The sequence below is a fragment of the Monopterus albus genome, unplaced genomic scaffold (assembly GCF_001952655.1).
Source record: "Monopterus albus unplaced genomic scaffold, M_albus_1.0 scaffold97.1, whole genome shotgun sequence".
NCBI lineage: Eukaryota > Metazoa > Chordata > Actinopteri > Synbranchiformes > Synbranchidae > Monopterus > Monopterus albus.
Window position 1 is genome coordinate 93049 of NW_018127977.1, and position 20117 is coordinate 113165.

General features: G+C 38.7%; 1 protein-coding gene across 14 annotated transcripts in view; it reads right to left on the reverse strand.

Moving 5' to 3' along the window:
• LOC109965182 (teneurin-3) overlaps nucleotides 1-20117 on the reverse strand; it is a 620836-nt gene that overhangs the window by 56099 nt on the left and 544620 nt on the right. For all 14 annotated transcript variants that reach the window (XM_020608995.1, XM_020608997.1, XM_020609006.1 and 11 more), the window contains one exon: nucleotides 9804-9947. In XM_020608995.1, coding sequence (XP_020464651.1) covers nucleotides 9804-9947 — 144 coding nt within the window. The remainder of the gene's footprint in view (nucleotides 1-9803; nucleotides 9948-20117) is intronic.

Here is a 20117-nt window from a genome sequence, read left to right on the forward strand (position 1 = left end):
GATGCAGGGTGATGACAGAGCGATAGGATGATCTGTGTAGAAAGAGTGAGAAACACTGAATTCCCCTGTTGTGTTAAAAGAGAAAGCAGTACGGCTTTCTCACACAACTTTCTATGTATATGTGTGTATAAATGAGTGGATTTGACCTTGATCTCAAAACTCTTTATCTTAAAACCCAGGTTTTTACACCAAGGGCCCTGACACACACATCTGATCTCAAAGACAGTGCTAACAAGGTCAGATTGATAAAATACTGTCAGGACTCTAACACATCTAGCGCGCGCACACACACACACAAGCACTATGTTTTCATTCCTTGTGGGGACTTTACATTGACTTACATTCATTTCCTGTAGACTTTCCCCAACCTTAACCATAACCACTACTTGCCCAACCCTAACCCTGACCCTAATACTTAACCTAACTCAAACCTCATGAAAGCACTTTGAGTGTGCTGTGAAGCATAGAAAAGCGCTATAAAAATATAAGACCATTTAACCTTAAACCACGTTGCCACCCTAAAATTCAGTGATTTCCTTGCGGGGACCAACCTCTGATCCCCACAAGGATGGCCGAGTCTCTCAACAATGTGAGTTTGTTAACAGGTTTCAGTCAACATAATGTAAGTAATACAAAGGCACACACACACACACACACACAATGGCTACCAAAACCCACAAAAACACACAGACAAGCTGTGTCTGATTTTAGTGATCACATCCTTCAAAGAATAGAGTCTATGAAGGTATAGTCTATGTAGCTGCCATGGATCGCGTAGACTGGACCATGGGCTGAAATGAAATGAGACAGTCTGGTCTACAGAGGATTTCCTTTTCATGCCACCAACTGTTCCTGCCTGCCTCTACCACTGTGTTACAAAGTGCTGCTTCTAATGCCTAGCAACTGCTCTGCTTTCCCACAAAGAATCTTGGTTTAGATTAAACCGTTAAGGATTCACCAGCTGAAGTCTTCATTGCCCAGCTTTGCCCAGTGAAAGAAGGATGCATTTCTTGGCCGCATTTGAGAGAGCCTTCACAATGTTGTGATGCAATCATTTTTCAAATGCAGCCTTTGAGCGATGCATCCCCTGAACTGGGACACAGCTATAGACTCATGCAAATACATAACTATGCTAACGACTACATAACTACATAAACATAAGGAAGGACCTAATTAATAAATGCTGTTGTAGCTCTGTATCAGCCATACACACTGACTGCAGACTTAAAGGTTATTTCCAAAGCCTTAGCCGCCAGAATACATAGAGACAGTCACCCCAGCATTAATGCATCCAGACCAAACAGGTTTGCTTCATCTCTGAGCCTGGGTGTAGACTGTACCATAATTCTGTTTCTTTAAAAGGGCAGGTAAGGACTGTTCATGCTTTGCGTGTCCACTGTTGTTCAGTGATGTAATTTTGTCATTTTCTCAGGTCTGCGATTGTCCGTGTGGATTCTGTGCAAATGGTCACATGTAGGCCAAAAATTTGGGTTTGTGAGGACAGTCCGCACTGCAAAAGCCCCAAATGTAGATTTACCACGGTGCTTGGAAAACTTTGGTGTACACAGACCCTTGATTTGATCTATCAGTAGGTATGCCTGGGCACCCGTTGTCCATGTCAACATATGTATGAGGGTATTTGCAAAGTGTGTCTAGCCCTTTAGTTATCTGTTTTTAAACTTCTTCTTCCTAATGCACAATAAAGGGCAAGCCAAAATTAAGAACACCTGTATTCATGTCATGGCCTCTATACCACATTGTCAGCCTTGTCGCTCTATAGACATTTATTGTTATTTACATATGGCAAATAAAATGAGTGAGTGAAAGAGGAGGGGACTCATCAAGATGTAACCACTTCTTACAGACCAAACTAAGAGGAGAGATGCACTGGGAATAAAAACTCATTTGCATATAAACTGTAAATCCATATCAACAGAGAGGACTATGCACTGGGTTGGAAAAAACTTCCTCTAATATTGTAAAGAAAAGAGATGCATTGACAGAAAACCAGTTGACACTCAGTTGAAAAGAAAACATTTTAAATGGAACTTAAATTTGGATCAGCATTAAAACATTTGCTATTGTAAATATTGTTTACCTACTTAGAAGCTACTGAGACACATGCCTGTCAGTGCTCACAGATTTTTTAAATCTTTGGTGATTTTGAAAAGAGCACATCTGGACCTAGCACAACACCTGCAAAATTTTTTTTTCAAGTGGCAAGGATGAGGTTTTGTCTACCTTGCAATAAGCCCCACTAGCATATGGTGTTCCTCCATCACCTTATCAGACAATTTCACACAATCCCACAAACTGCCTCACTGCCTCTGGTGCTCATCCCGTGCTCTTAGGCCCTGCTTCTCTCAACATAGAAGGGATGTTTGTTTTCTAAGTGCCTCTTCAGCTTGCTTGGCACCACATTAACATTAGCTAAATTTTACCGAAAGACGACGCACTCGGACTGAGGGCTGTTGACATTTGCGGTCAAGCTGAAGCTATAGGACAGGCAGCCTTCAGCTGTCTGCTGACAACTCTTCTCTTTTCTTGAGGTCATTCTTTTCGGTTATATGATTTGCCTCTGTATAGTATAACTTCAGTATTAATGTGTAGTTGTCACAAAATCCCAAGGCGTGCCTTGAACTTACCTCAAGTATAACTGCAGTATTAATGTGTAGTTGTCACAAAATCCCAAGGCGTGCCTTGAACTTACCTCACGACACACCATTTTGAAACCACTGCATTAGAATATTCACATACAAAAATGACCAACAACAGATGAAAGGGCTATGGACATGGCAGACTAGAGCGCCATGGTGTCATTTTACATACACATGCAGCTGTATATGAAAAATAAATATCATCATGAGGGCAGCCCATTGACAGTTACAGATGTAGGTATTCAAAGTGTTGCTCTCTGCCGAGATAAATGGCCACTTTTATGGCAATTGCTCTCCATTTGTTCTGAAGCATGGCATGTGTTACAGTATAATGTTTGTAGGTGGCACTCAGCTTACAATCACAGGTACAGCACCCTGACCATACATCATAGCCCATATCATAATGTATACCTACTCTCTTGCCTAAAAATAATGTAACTAAACTGCAAACAGATATATTTTGTGGGGAACTTATTTGATTGTTGCATTATATTTTGATGCAACATGTTTTTTGAATGACTGAAGAACTGAATTTTCCTACAGAAACAGCAGCAGACAGAGGCGGTTTGGAGAGGATGATGAAGGTACAAAATGCAGCGCTGACACACCAGAGGCTCAAGTTCAGCTCCACACAAGATCTGCTCTGATTTTGAGTCTGAACTCACTTTTTGCCATCTCTTAACAGCTGTGACAGTCAACACATAACCAAAATAAATATTTAAATACGGTAATACTGTAGTCAGAAAATTGGATATTACTGGAAGATCAGACATTTTAACAGTGGTAAGTGCTTTACTGTTCCAACTTTTTTTGGACTGTGGTGCAGCATCAGAACTGGAGTGTTTATTCTGAACAAAGAATAAAACTGATGAGGTGCCACATCAAATACTGTGCTGCTGAACTGTTCTCAGTGTAATACAGGACACAGATGATTTATACATCACTACTTGCTCTTTAAATTTTGATTTTACATACCCAGTTTTTTTATTTGGATTGTAGATAAGAGAAATAGATACTACAGGAACATAGGAAAGCACCAGTCCCTCATTTAACAGATCATGACTTCTAGTCATGCACCCTGAAACATGTGGTTAAAGGCACTTTTTTGTATAACAGTCAGCAAAATGGTAAGGAGCCATTGCATTAAGACATTATTGAAACATTTTCTTTCTGGTACAGTCATATACAGAAAGAATTAAAACATCTAAGGACATCTAAAAATAACCCCTTCATCTTTTCACACTGTGACACTGAACTAATTAGGACTGGAGAAGAAGACCAGCTCTGATGAAGCTGAGGCTGACATTTAATAAAAATGGCACAGTTTCTGCATACATGTCAGTTTCTTTAGCAGGCTGAGAGAACTTAGTAGAGGGAGCAGACTCTTCGACAAGCCCTGATAGCACATATACTGCTGAGTCAGTTAACTGCAGATTACTTACAAGTTACTTTAAAAAATAGCTTGTTAATTTTTTTTTTACTAGGGCAACTTAATGTAAGTAAAGAGTAGATAACATTAATGCTGTGATACAACCCCAAGTCAGAAAACGTTAGGATGGTATGTAAAATACAAATTAAAACTGAAAATAATTTATAAATCATCTGTGTCCTGTATTACATTGAAAACAACACAGCAGCACATTATTTGTTGTGATACCTCATCAGTGTTATTCTTTGTTCAAAATAAACACTTCAATTCTGATGCTGCAACACATTCCAATAAAAGTTGGGCCAGCTCCATTTCAGGGCCAGTAATGAGGTGAAACAATGAAATGATGATTTCATTAGAAACAGGTGATGTCAGCAGGTGACCTCATCATGATTTGGTACAACAGTAGCATCCAGGAAAGGCCGAGCCCTTTAGGAGCAAAGATGGGCCAAGGACCACCAGTTTGCCAACATATGTGTGAGAAAATTAATGAAATGTTTAAAAACAATGTTCCTCAAAGAAACATAGGAAGGGATTTGGATACGTCATCCTCTACAGTGCAGAACCTAATTAAAAGATTCAAGGAATCTGGAGGGATTTCAGTGCGTAAAGGGCACAAGCCTAGGCTGGATGACCAAGCTCTCTGATCCCTCAGACAGCACTGCACCAAGAATTATCACTCTTCTATAAGCGATATAACCACATGGGCTCAGGATTACCTTGGCACACCTGTGTCAGGCACTACAATATTTTGAACAAAGAATGAAACTGATGAGGTGTCACATCAAATAATGTCCTGCTGTATTGTTTTCAATGTAATACAAGACATAGATGATTTACACATCACACTATTTTCAATTTAGATTTTACATACTGTACCAACTTTTTTTGATTTGGGGTTGTAGGATTGTATGGTTTCTTTATAGGCATGTGTAGTATTTTCTTTGATTATATGGATATAATTTTATTTACTTCATAATCTTCTTAAATCTCTTAAAGCTCTTTCATTTGTAGGTTCATAGTAAACATGTAAATTAGGAAACAGAAGATAGAAACAAAAATGTAAAGTTGTTCAGAGTTCAGTCATCTTGATTTGATGTCCTGGAGAAAGCAACACTTTCTCCTGTTCTCTGGAGCAAAGCACTAAGACACCCTGACTGTGGCTGAGCTGCAGTGCTTTACCAGGCAGCTTTACACTCTGCACTCTGCCAGTCTCTTTCTATCTCTGCACACACTGATAGACATACATAGACTAACACAAACTTAGAAAAGTCACAAGTACACTTGAATGGCAATCACACACACTCACACTCACACATCCAAACACGCTCACAATGTATGCACAAGCAAGCAGATAAACTCTTTCAACAACCTCCTGCCCCTGAAATCCCTGTTACAAATTCTCTCTCTCTCATGCTCTCTTTCAGTCTGAGTTGTTCTGCAGTGCTCAGTGCTCACAGATCAGACATCAGGTGTGTGTATTAAGGTATGGGTGAGCCTCTGTATATACTGTAAATTCAATGTATGCCTCTTTTACTCCCTCTTTCTCTTCCCTCTCCGTGTCTTTTTCTAATCTCTTACATTTGGTGCTTTCCCCCCAGTAAATGTGAAAAATATCGACATTCTAGCATTATGCTTTACATGTCATGGATTTCAGACTAATTGTGCCAAATCCACACTAAATCTTACCACTGTTCATGCATGCAAAGGCTGTGCTAATTGACATTTTGATAATGATACAAAACAAAAAAATCAAATTCTATTCTTCATCGTGGAAAAAATATAACATAGGGGGCTGTTCACTTTTCACATCTTTTGCACTTTTTGCACAATTTTAAATGGAGACACATGACAAGCACGCTCACAATAGAGAACGAGCGCTGGAATGTGTCTGTGTTGTTCTACGCACGTCTACGCCGAAGCAAATAAGAAAATCTCAATTTTTCAGAATGCAGCAAGCGCACCGCAGGCCATGTACAGCACTGTACAGTTAAGAACATTTACAATTCTTTTCATGAAATTTCAAGAGTTCAAGATTTTTATTTGCCATTTATGCATAAACAGACAGTCTAGGCATATAGGAATTCTTGTGCAGCTCTCCTTTGGAGTCAGGTAAGGAGTCAAAAGCCACAAAGAACACTTAGTCTGAAAATAAAAAGTTACAATTAGGCTTCAAGCAAGAGAAAAAGCTATCCTCAATATGTAATAACTGTGCAAGTCAATTCACTGGTTTATGTTGTTCATTAAGAACCAGTATGCCATTTGATACAGCTACTGTACAATATACGTGTATGAACATGAACAAGGATCAAAGTGGAAATGACAGCTTGTGAAGTACCTTAAAAACAAAACTCAGTATCCTTCCTCCAAACCACTAATTCCTCTCAAATGTAAAAAGAACAGTAATCTACAGTGTGTATGAGGACCTGTTGGATTAAGAAGAACTGAGTGGTTGAGGAGTTTAGAATGTACAAAGAAAAAGGTCACACACTTTGTATTTTACCATTGTCATGGTTCAGTTGGAGTAGTTTCTGATAGTGTGATAGTAATCCCTTTCTGTGCTCCAGGGCCAGCTGCAGCAAAATTCTGTAAATGCCTTTCAACTGCCCCAATACCATTTTTGTCAATAGACAAATATGAAGATAACTCAAAATTAAATACAGTCATTCAGTAATTAGGATGGTAGCTGGTTATCCCTGTCAAAACATGAAAACACAGAACAAGAAACAGTGAGTGTCGCACTGCCAGACTGTTAGAAGTCAACACTTACTTGTTCAGACATGTTATTTCCAAAATTGGCACATCATCCCCTCCACATTATTATCGGAGCTACAAGACAAACTACAAAAAACACACTGCAGGGCTCTCCCTCTCACACAAACAAACAGGGTTATTCTTACGTCTATAAAGTGTGTTTTAGTCACAAAAGGACAAACGCATATTGTGCATTGGGGTGCTGTCCCTTCAAGACACAAACTCACACCCACAGACACAGCAGACAAAAAAAAAGAAAATCACAAATCACACCTGTGTTTTAAACACGCACACACTCAGACACACACTGAATCAAGTGACAAGGTGTTGAAAGCCCAAGAGGACTGTGGGGAGAGAGGGATGAATAGCAATGTGATAGATGGGGTGACAGATAGAGGACAGCAAGGAAGGGGGTGGGTTTATAAAGTCAAAGTGCCTTTATAACTACAACAAAAGACTTATTTGAAATATGTAACTGTTCTTCATTGTTGTAAACAGCAATGCATACAGAAGCATGTCCTTTGCAAACCAGATGATTAAAGCACAAGATTCAAAATCTGTATTTAAACAAGTAAAGGTATGGATTCACACTGTGCTGCGTACTTCATATTGATTTGGAAATCAATGCAGCACATTCAGACCAGTCAGTTGAAGCAGTACCGCTGGCCAATGCTGGGGGCCTAAAGCAACCACAGCCTTTCACCACAACACAAATCAGTATCTGGGGATTAGCTGTCAGATTCTATCACACTGCACATGTCTGACTTTCATAAGCTCACAGAGAATAAAATATTGAATACTGATAAGGATTTGTGTATTTAAGTAGCTGTTAACTCTAGTTTTTAAATATCAGTTGACAAATTTTAAGACATACAGTAATTACCAAAATGGGGTGGTATAAACAATATGATCAGGAAGAAAACGCTGTGCTGGAAGAAAAGAAAAAGAGGTGAGCCTGTTCAATGTCTTGATCTAGACTTGACAATATAGTGGGTGAGCCTTGCGGTTTTAGTTTCAACAAACATGCAGCTGATGCCACTGTTACTGTAAAGTTACTGTATTGTTTTCTATAAGAAAAGCTTTATAGTTTTTTCTTTTTAGTTTTGTCAATAATAAAGGTAAAATTCCACTTATGTGTCAAAAATCAAGGTGTCAAGATTCAATATTTTTATTTGCCATTTATGCATAATCAGACAGTCTAGGCATACAGTATAGCAATTCTTGTGCAAGGCTTTCTTAGAGTCAAGTAAAAAGTTAAAACCCCAAAAAAGAAGAACACCTAGTCTAAAACTAAAATTACATAAGAATAAAATAGTAGATAAAATCCTGAATACAAAAATAAAATAATAAATAAGATGGTGAATTTCAAATATTGCACATGGATATTGCACAGGTGTGGAGGTTTGTTATGTATTTTAATATAATAAACATTTTGCATGTAAGAGGAAATAAACGTTTAATAAAAGTTTTTTGGTATGGGTTTTATGTTTTTATTTTTAATTTTGGTTTTCATTAGGGCTGCCCCCTAATAGGCGAATAATTAAGTCATTAGTCACAAGACCTGTCAGTCGAATGAGACTCTTCTAGTGGAGCCTTTGTTTTTACTTTATACTTACATACATACATACATACATATATACTGTATATTGCCAGCCAGTGTGCATTACACTAGAAAGTAGCTCCAGCCCGGAAGTTTGTTGTCTTCTTTTCTTTATTTTGCTGTGTCAGGCATTAATTTGCTCAAGTGCTTCCCCCTGTGGTCGGGGGTGGGTGGGGGGAATTCCCATTTAAATGATGACACTGGCCAGTGCATGAATATACATTAAAGAACCCATGGCATGCTTTTCCTTATTTTCTGACTTATTTACAATGTCACAACAGTGAATCATCATCTTAGATGTGAACTAAAACTCCAAAAAAGAGGTGTACCTATGTTCTAGTATTTCTATGCAAAAGCAACTCGGTTTATACATGTCTTGCAAACAAAATATTATGTGATAGTTTATCTAGCGGTACCCAAGATGAAACATTAAATGGCTGGAAACACACAAAATGAGCATGCCATGGGCACTTTAAGTTCAGATCTATTTAGCAAATTGCAGAACGAGATGAAAAAGACAACAAAATCCACCAGTACAAGCCACATAAAGGTGAGATTTGTTCTTTATTAGAAGTGTTTTCAAACATTGTGGTGTACATTTACAAGAGAAAAGACTAACGGTCACAACGATGTCGCTGGTTTTGCCTGATGTAAGTATGGTTTGTTTACCCATGTCTATTAAAGTGCAACACACAGCCGTTTACTGACCGTTTATGCAACATGCATCCATTTGAATGGGACTAGGAAGATAACAAAAATGTGAGGGGAAAACATTTGTATGAAGAATTATAAATGAGAGCTGACTGACAGTTGACAAAATCTTCAGTTGGGTACAGTCCTAGTTTTCATGTTGCAATAAAGAAGGGACAGTTTTTAAGGCTCTTTTTGCATAGTACAATGTGAAAACCATTTTCACATTTTTTCTCAATTGGTTTCTCATCATAAGAATAAGTTTAAGAGTTTTTATTTTTTATTTTGTAATCATAATAAACTTTAGATAACATGGATATTTTTTTTAACCAAAAGTTGTTTTGTTTTTTAACAGTGACACTGAAATAAAATGTTTAAAACTCTTTAAATCACAGCATACATCAATTTCAGCACTTCCTGTTTTTAGTATTATTATTATTATTTTACAAAGTAATCTCTAGGAATACTGAATCTGCTTTGTGGAGCTGAAGGGATACACCAAACACACCACATGCTTCCATGTGGCCTCTGTTTTTTGCATTGCTACATAGTCCTACCAGTCTACAAATCATTTATTTTGTTACACTCATTTGGTATTGTCTCTGCGGATAAAAGTATGTGAACATATAACTACATTTTGAGAGTGCAGGTTTTGTGATATTATGACACCTACCATTTTGTATGTCCAGGATGTGATGTTTATCCAGCGTCCATCCTCCCATGTTGGAAGCATCCAACTCATAGCCCTGTAACATGGCCGTTCTCTTCTCCCACAGGATGAGGTCCAGGCAGGATTCGTATTCAAACCCCACTGACACTGTTAGACACATACAGGGCAAGGCCAGTTATTCAACTCTTTCTGGTGACTGTGCTTAGTATAAACCAAACCAAGTCAGAAAACCTCTGTGATTTAGATCAAAGCAAACAAAAACCAGATGTGAAAACACGGTAACCACAGTTAATGTCTGCTTTTATAGAATCTGCTAACTCCTGCTGCTGGTTCATGGAAGGCCTTCATTCTCTTGCCCAGCATGCATGCACACACACACTGGGAAGCTACCTGTCCTCTGTGAGGTTCAACACTGTAATGTCAGGGGTGGGACACTTGCCAAATCAACACATGCACACACAGTGTTGTGCTCTGCCAGTTTCATTTCTGCCATTTCCACTATGCGAACAGGCAGCCACAGCAGCTGTGTGCATTAAATTAAAAAGAAACAATACCTGCCTATCAGGCAGGACAAAAGTGAGACATAGAAAGAAGCAGGGCCAGAAAAAAGAGAAGGAAAGAAAGAAGCAAAAGTGGCACCCAGAATGTGGGTTATAAAAATATTACAAATAATCTGTATTTACTTAATAGTACAAAATGTATAATCTTGAAGTAATGTCTTTATAGATGCATTGATGACCAATTTATTAGTTACCATTATGAAAAAAATTCTAAAAACAAAATCGTTAAAGGTTACTAAATTAGACTGAGTAAATTAAGAAAGTGAGAGTAAAGTAAGAAAATGTGATTAAGTTTAACAAAAAATACAGTAACTAAACATTTGCACAATATTTACATGAACATTTAACATTTTCCTCAATTAAGTCACAAATTCATCTGCACATTAAAGGTAAGAACAGATCACATCCTCACTAAATGAACCAGGCTGACCTCATGAAAAAATTCTTATTGAAGGAAAACCAGACTTGCCAAAACAAATTATATTTCTACAGGGTAAAAAAGTCCTGAGATAATGTAAATGGTGTAATTTTTAATAATTTACAAAATGTTTTTTAAATATTTTATTCTAAATTTTGATTTTATTGTTATAATATATTGTTGCTATATTTGCCCATTATTTCATTTAATATGTATTAATAGCACAAAAAATTAAGCGTTGCATTTCTGCTTTCTGTCTGTCTTTGGGTGTAACAGTAGGTATATGGAGAAGAAATGTGTCAGAAAAAGGTTAGAAAAATGAGTGACTGAATTGGCTAGAATTATAGAAACTCAGTCACATGTTAATTTAATAAAATGTTTTCTAAAACTGCAATAACCATTATTGGTGTCTTTAGGGCAGCAGAAACAAGCTGTGTTGCCATCTTAGTGAGTTTGTTGCTAGATTTAGTGATGTTTAAGACCCCTTAAGCAACTTCTTTTCAAAAAAGCAACTAATGACAAATCTAGTGACTTTTAGGACAAAGTAGCTTCTCTGGAGCTGTCAGGGCTGCCTGTGAGGTCCTTCTATCTCGCCAGTCGAAGTAACACCCCTCTTGGCTTCCCATCCGGCGGGTGGGAGAGAGTAGGAGAGCATTTAGTTGGCTGCACTGCCACAGGCGGACACATGAATGAGCTAGGCATGTGTGTGCCAGAGTTCCCAGCATTTCATTCTTAGTCATATTTCCCCATAGTTTGATATATGTTGACTGAAAGGTTCATATTTTTATATATAACATTTTCTCAGTTAACAGGAAGGCAGCAGGTGAAAGAAACACTGTCAGGGGATTCATACATTATGGCCTATATTTGCATAAACATGAATTGCTTGTAGGCCTATGTCTTTTATCCCTTCATACAAGCTTACTCTTTCATACTGTCATAACAAATTGTAACTTTAGATTGTTATTACAATGTTATACTAGAATTATAGTTACTTCTGTTATGCTTGATTCAATTACTTGACAAAGTTTTAATGGCATGGATGTATTAAGGATGTGATGATGTCATCAAAAACCAAACTGCTTCATCTAGTGACATCTAGCAACTTTTCAAGCAGGTTTTAGCTACTTTCCATTGAAAGTTCTCCAACCCTTAGAGCCCATATGGTTTTTCGTCCCTTTCCGTTCATACAACCCAAAAGGCTGCATCATTAAATAGTGTTCCTATGGTCGGGGGAGGAATTGAAAAGAATCCTGATGATAATGTATCTTGCTCTACAAAGCTTTATAAACCTTTGTCATCATGGAAACAGCCATAAACACAATGGATAGCTAGCTAGCAGGAAGCTACTGGAAACAGTCAAATATGACACTATGATCGTGAAATCTTGACGATTTCATTACATTTTGACACACAAAACACTTGGTTATGTTTAGGCACAAGACCTACTTGTTTAGGCTTAGGGGGGAGAAAAAACAACCTGGTCATGTTTAGGAACAAAACACCTTTTTTACATTTAGGTTTGTTTGTGTTAACATGGCATAATGCATGCTGCTTGGCTGTTCACTGTCTATAACATCACACAGCAGATATGTGTCTACACCTCCCACAGCACTGATCATCTATCTTGCTCTATCTGTCACTAAGCACTGTCTGCGCCTGTATAACTATTAATTCATGCTGCCTCCAAATACCAAACTACATCTTAAAGAGGTTTGCGGTCTATATTACACTGTCTCATAGTTACTGGCCCACTACTCAGAAAGCCAACACCGATAACATCTTCAGAAATTTGTGATGTGAACGCAGGTCAATAGAGTGGCAGAGGTGAGCACCAATATATGCACTTGTGAAGCTGCCTTCTGATGATTTTCACCTGTACATTTGCATCTCAGCTCTGATTTTGAACAGTTGCAAGACATGCACTGCAAATATTCTTGGGGTTATGCTATCTTATTAGAACATATGCGGACCAATTTCAGAAGTGTTATAGAACATAGTGGTAAATCATTTTTATGTTCAACCCATTAAGCTGGGCTACTATAAGTAATAAGTCAGTGAGAAGTATATCTGCCGGACATGTCCCTCATAAAGGTGTCAGAGAGGTTAGCGTGCCCATTATGTCCAAGCCATTTCCCTGTCAAAGCCGTTCTACAAAATCTATTTTAACTTAGCTGTAGCTGTCTACAGCATTATGTAGGTTCAGGAGAAGTTGACGCTGCAGAAAAATCCCTTACTCCACAGTATACTGCCAAAATTAGACCACTGCATTTATTTATTTATTCATTTATTTGTTTGTGTTGAATTGGTGCAATTTAATTGTATAGATTTTGTTTCCATCTCGGTCATACTGTCTGTCGATGATTGTCATTACCTTCAATGATTCCTAAAGTGTCTTTTGATATATGTAAAAGACCCATAGTCAGGCCCTTCAGACAAGTGGCTACTGGTTCAAGGTCAGATTTGATTATTTAACTTGATTGGCCTTTTATTGTTGCTGCTCCATGACTTTCTAACAGCACTGTGGGAAAATCTAGAGAATCAGAGATAGAAGGAAAGTATAAAAGATGTGGTCGGCATGGACACCTCATAAAATGACTGAGCCATTTGGAGATCAAAATCACGCACAGGGATGCCAACAGTAAAACTACCTCCACTGTTTTGCAAGCCACTACGATTAGATTGTCTAAATCCCTAAGAGAATATCCAGTGACTGAGGTTACATTGAAGGGTCAAGAGATTTCTATGTTGGTTGTTTCAGGCACTACTTTGTCATCTGTTGATAAGAAAGCTAAGATGACTCCTTCATCTGAGCATGTTACAACTGTGAGTGTGTCTGGGATGATCCGCTTGATTCTAGAATTATAAAAAGACCTGAGTTAGAAACTATGGTGTCATAATTGTCTCAGCCCTGAGCTTCACCAGTCACATCAAGGCCATTGGGGGCGGCTGTGGCTGAGGAAGCAGAGCGGGTCATCTCCTAACAGGAAAATTAACAGTTCCATTCCTGGCTTGTCCAGTCCACATGTTGCAGTGTCCTTGAGCAAGACACTGAACCCCCAGTTGCTCCCGGTGATGACACTGGTGTGTAAGTGCGAATGGGTGAATGGCCAAATAGTGTGAAAGCACTCTGAGTGGGCTGCAATGGATAGAAAAGTGCTATACAAGTATAAGAACATTTACCATGACTAAATCGGCTTTTTATCATCTCAAACAAATAGCAAGACTCATGTCAAGTCTCATATCAGGACAAGCTTTAGAGAAACTAATTCATGCCTTCATCTGCAGCAGGCTGGACTATTGGTCTTTTGTCTGGTCTTCCCAAAAAGACTGTTAGACAACTACAGCTCATTCAGACCTAGGTGTCAGTGTGTCAAACTGGATAACCCAAAAGCAAAAACAGCCAGTGGTGAATACAAAATTGTGGACAATACCTCATTGAAGGCCAAGTCAGACGTATGGAAGAAATCTGGTTGTAAATAGTGCCAAAAAGTGTTAACATTTGATAGCTACAAGCTAGGAACTTCTTCACTAAGGGAGCAGCTGCAGAGGCCAGGTGCTGTGTCTATCAACAGCTACTATTCCAAGAACACAACTCTCAAATATTTTAAGCTAAGTGACTGTGTAGCTTCAAGTCTATTTTAATTATTGGTTACAGGTTGATTCACAAGTTTTATGCTAGTGGGTTAGGTCAGTTCGGATCCGGATTTAATTTACAAATACCTGTGGGTAACAAATGGAACTTTGTGGGTTTTCAAAATTGGACCTGTGCAGGTCTCTGCCTTACAGTGGCTACCAGTTACCTATAGAATAGTTTTTAAAGTGCTACTGCTAGTTTGTAAATCACTCAGTTTTATGGGGCCAAAATACACTTCTGATCTCCTTGAACGATACAACTCCATTAGGGCGCTGAGATCCTTAGGAAGCAGTCAGCTGGTAGAACCTCAGGTCACAACCAAACAGGGTGAGGATGCTTTCAGTACAATGCTGCACACACATGGAACCATCTTCCTGCTTTGCCACTTTCAAGTCTGAAAACTGTAAACTCTGCTGTTTTCCTTTGCGTTTGTTTGACTGTGCTGCACTTTCTGCTAGTGTAACTGCTAGATTTCTGTTTCAGACCTTTTATTTCATGAATTTGTTCTTATTTTTATTTTATGCATTTTATCTCATTTTAACAATGTTTTATCTTCATTTTGTCTTAACTGATTTTATTCTGGTTTTAATGATTATTGTTTTTAATGCTGTTACTGTTTTTCCTGGTCTCTGTAAAGCACTTTGAATTCCTCCTGTGTCTGAAATACACTGTATAAATAAAATTGCCTTGCCTTCAGACCATGTTGTCTCCACCCACATGTGTATTTTGGCCCTGTGGGCTGTGCTGCTGCTTTGTTTCTCTCCAATGAGCAGTATTAGAGCTGTGTCACAGACTCTGTTTCTCATATTGCTATTGCTGTCTCGCCCACTTTCCAACCATGGGATCTTAGGCCAATGAGAAAGAGATTGTCAGCTCTCACTCACACACACACACACACACACACACACACACACACACACACACACACAGACAATTGCTATGGCATTAAGGGACAAGGTGAAGAAAAAGGAACCGATGTAGTGGATGAAGGACAACTGAGACCATATTCAACACATCTCATTATCCCAGAGCTGACAGTGTGTTGAACAGCTATGGACTGGAGGCCATGGAGCATGTCTGTGATGGGTCACAGAGGGGTGCAGCTGTGCTTCTGGTGCAGAAGGAGCACATGTAGCAGACTCCTCCTGGTGATGTCACAGTGTTTCAGGATCGGGACATATTACGTGCACAGTAACTTCTAAGCACGTCCTGAGAGAAATGTTTCCCAACTTAAAAACTTTGGCTGAAGTGAAGCTGGCAAGTGCATCTCCATTGTAGCAGCAAAGTGCGGGGTGGGCTTTCAGATAACTGGTGTCGTCTGTCCAAAGATACAAAACCTACTGACAATCGCCTCTGCAGCAGGCTAAACTATAGCTGGTCAGCTGAATTCAATACAGTTAGCCAAACTTGGTGTAAATGGGTTGTTCATATTTTAATGGTAATTATCTAATTTTGTAAAATTGCAGGGTTCATGCATGCTTGTTTATGCACAGTGGCTGCATTGTTTCTAATGGCCTCCACTGTCACTGTGGGAAAAAAGTCATGTCTTGACATGAAAAGTGGCTTGTTCTGTATATTAATGATTAAAAATAAAATGAAAGTGAATGAAAAATAAATGCTATTAAAAAGACTTTGTCTTATCATTAAAACAATTACAATTAAATTGATGGGTAATAATAAATTTTGCCACATTTTTATGACACTGTCCAAAAAAATGATGAACAATGATAAACAAGTCTAGCATGACCTCTGAGACAGCCGGCATCTTTTTGCTTTCACATCTGAAGGCAGGCAGCTCACACAGACTGCCACTCACCATCAATATATGCTGCAGCGCTAAAGACAGACCTGTTGCTCTCTGGTGGTAGTACATTGCTTCAGGATGTTGATGACCTTTTGATGGCCTCCCTCATGGAGGAAGCCTGCAAAACTTAAAATGTTTGGCTGCGCAAGGTCACAGAGCATCACTGGCTAAGTTGCAGTTTTGTCAGTAAAGAGTCACTTGCTTGGGGCATGTGTTAGACAATGGTAAACACTTTCTTTCAGATCACTGGTGTCCCACTTTTTTTTAATCAAAAAAAAAAAAAAAAAAAGATACGAGTAATTATTTTTTCACACTGAGACTCAGTGGCCTTGGCTGATTTTCTCTGAAGAACATACTGTATATCAGAACACATTTTCAATGACCACACACTGCACCCCCCCTCAAAATTTACCTCCAAAATCACCCACCAGCTGAGCAAAGTGTTACAGCTGGGGTAGAATGGAAGTTCCCTATCAATCTCAGAGCTCAGGACAGACAGTGAGAATAAATATCACAATAAAAAAACTGACCAAAACCATGCAAACAACAGGCTAAAATGGCCAGATGCTCTACCTTTGGTGTTATATTCCATTAGATGTACACATAAGGGCAGAGACACGTCAAGTCGTCAGCCATTGCCAGGCTGTCAGTTGTGTCTGTTGGAGCTCATCTTCCTGGTGTGTCCCACACTGATTCGCTCTTACGCTTAGTGAATCAGTGCAGGAGAAGAGAACAGTTCAGCCTGGTGCTTTACTATCTGTGATATTACCCATCTAAAGCGGTTTCTCCTTGTTTTTTAACTCCAAAACCTCCTTTCTTCTTCCACAACCAAAAGACCATTGGCAGATAATGGGAGTGTCATTTGAAACTTAACAAACATATTTTCAGTTAGAAGCAGCTACAAACAGCAGCTGTTTTAAATGAGGGGTGTTTTGTTTATAGCTTATTTTTGTGCATTCTAGCTCTTCTTCTTTCCCTTTCTGAATGGCAAATACAGATACCGCCACCTCCTGGTAGGGGGAGTTATTTCTGTCACACAGGCGCAGAACGTACAGTATGTGCTAGTTGGCTGTTAACGGTGTAGTGTGTTCAAGTGCCACATTTTCAGTCCAACTGCCCCAGACTGCTCACGTGAGGCAACGCAGAGGTTGCCTTTCATTGTTGCTAGTTCTTTCACATCGGCTTGGTGTGTCTCTGCCCTAAAAAAACAACAAGGCTGGCTAAGACCACATAAAGTGCTAATGTGAAGACCAATGTCCACAGGTGCAAGCCCGTTAGTGACACCTCACAGAGCTAACCTGATATAGACAGAGGACCACCATTAGAGAGCACAAGCTCACATATTTCCATCACAACCATTTTGCACACACAAACAGAGCTGCTGAGGAAACCCCTCCAACTAAGAGACTCAAAGGCTTCACTCATCATGAGACAATGAGCAAAGATAAAGTACACAGGAAATGCAGATTCTATGATACCTTCAATGTTGCTATGGGAATGATGAAAGATTATGCTTATAACTAGAATCTGTCCAACTGCTGGATTTGTCAGCAATTGCCATTTTCATCCTTCTCACCAATGCTAACTCTAATTCCATTCTTTAAGGATGAATGAGAAAGAATGGACTGGGATCATTTGAGTGAGTTGTTAATGACTCTAATGAATGTTACCATAATCACCATACTGTTTCACTCACACTGACCCTTAAGCAAACTGATTGGTCAACTACATGTATCTCAGATAGTTGTGAAGCAGTTACAGTTATCCTATGATAAGAGTAAATGCTATGGTAGAGACTGTTCCATGGGCCTTAATTATAGCCTTAACATCAATAGCTGTAACTTCACTCAGTTCTTCACTCCCAGTAGGACTTATAGGTAAAGACAGAGATTGCAATTATTCATTTCCAGTTGTAGCTGTGCATGAATTGCAGTCAGTTCCTTTTTGTTTTAACATCAACTCAGAATCAAGGCCAGTGTGTTTCTTTGATCCCAGACCCTTGGGCTCCAGTAATTGTTCCAACATTGCCAAAATTAATGTAACTTCCAATACCACATCAGCTCTTCAAGAACATGTGTATATGGTGTGTGGCTCCAAAGCCTATGGATGTATACTTGAAGGGCCAGTGCAAGGGTTATGTTATATAGCATTCTTAATTCAAAACAAACATCCTGCCACCACCACTGAAGTTGCAAACCTGTATAAGCTGTTGCATCATCACGGCAGAGTATTGCACATTCCAGTGTATAGCAGGCACGTATCTTATTACCCTCATATGGTGCAACATATAAACCAGGAAGAAACTGTGGCTTTGATGTGTGTGTTAGAGAAGCACATAAATAATACCACCACTACCATTAAGGCTATATCTAAAGAGGAATTTGACACTAGGAAGGTGTCTTTGCAAAACAGAATGGCCTTGGGCTTAATGCTGATGTCACAGGCAGGGTCTGTGCTGTAGTAGGGACAGAGTGTTGCACATATATTTCAGGTACATCTGTGAGGTGTTCTTCATACGGGGACTAACAAGTTAGCTGGATAATTTTGTAGACAATCTCACATTATCACGAATCTGCTGGTTCTTTGAAAGTCTCACATTTGCGGAACTTATTGTCATGGCAACATGTCCATAATCTCAAACATGTTCAGGACCAGGTTTGTTCTCAGGCTTAATCAATATAAACAAGATTACTTCACAGATTTAAAGGGTCTCAGAGCAGGAAGTGACTCTCTGACATCAGAGATTATAATAAGACAGGAGTTTTAGGAAAACTGACTGAGAGATTGACAAACCTTTGGCTCATTCCAAACTGTTCTTAATCAAACTGTATGGTTTCGGTCAGGAGGAAAACATTTATTGAGGTGGATTGGTAGTGCCTCATATTATGGGCAGACAAAGAAGAGCTTTGCTCTTTCCACCACACAGTGTGCATTGACTAGAGATTTTTATATAGGGTTGTTAATGTAGAAAATGTGATAAAGAGCACAATTTTTTTTAACTATGTGAAAAGTGTACCTGGCCCTGAAAGTATTCCTGTGAGTTTTCAGTCTGCCTTCTTCCTATGTGCTTTAATACAAAGGGAAATAATAGATCTAAAGCTAATTATTACAAATTTTCTCAATAGATGTGGCCAAATTATCAATTTAGCAAAATTTACAGTACATAGGCTACAGTCACTTCAGAAAAGATTCCCACTCCTACATTTTATGCTCATTTTACTGCTGTAAATCCTTATGAGACTGAAAAATAAGCACTTGGAATATGCAAGGCGTGAATGAGTGGGAATCCTTTCTGACACAGATGTATCTATGCATGTTGAATTCATAACAGTTAAGTGCTTGACATATTTTAATAGCTGCTTGAAGTAGTGTCATGTGACGATGTGAACAATAAGACAGTTTATCTGAGAAGAAAGAGATTTACTCTGATCAAAAAGACATATACAAGTGATAAATATTCAAATTGTAGACAACTATAGGCTACTTAATCATTTGCTGAAATGTGTTACATAATAGTCTTTAGTAAAAGACTGAGAAGTGTTCTAATGTTTCACAGAAAAAACTAAATGTGGAGAATATCACACTTCATTTAAAAACTTTATTTGATTATTGAGGCAAAGCTATGAAGAAAAATGAATAATAATGGTATTATAACTAAGAGTAATAGGCTACGTTACCAGTTTGCTCAATATTCTCGTACTTTAATGCAGAGGGATTCAGTGCACACAAGTGCACTACAATTTCATTTACTTTGTAAATGTATCATCCTTCTCTGGCTTGTCACTCTGTTGGTGTAGCCTATGAGCATGTAGCTGTGCAAAGCTCTATCCACTTACCCCAACCAGTCGAGGCAGAAGGCCGCCCACCAAGAGCTGGGGTTTTTCCTCCCCAATGTCAC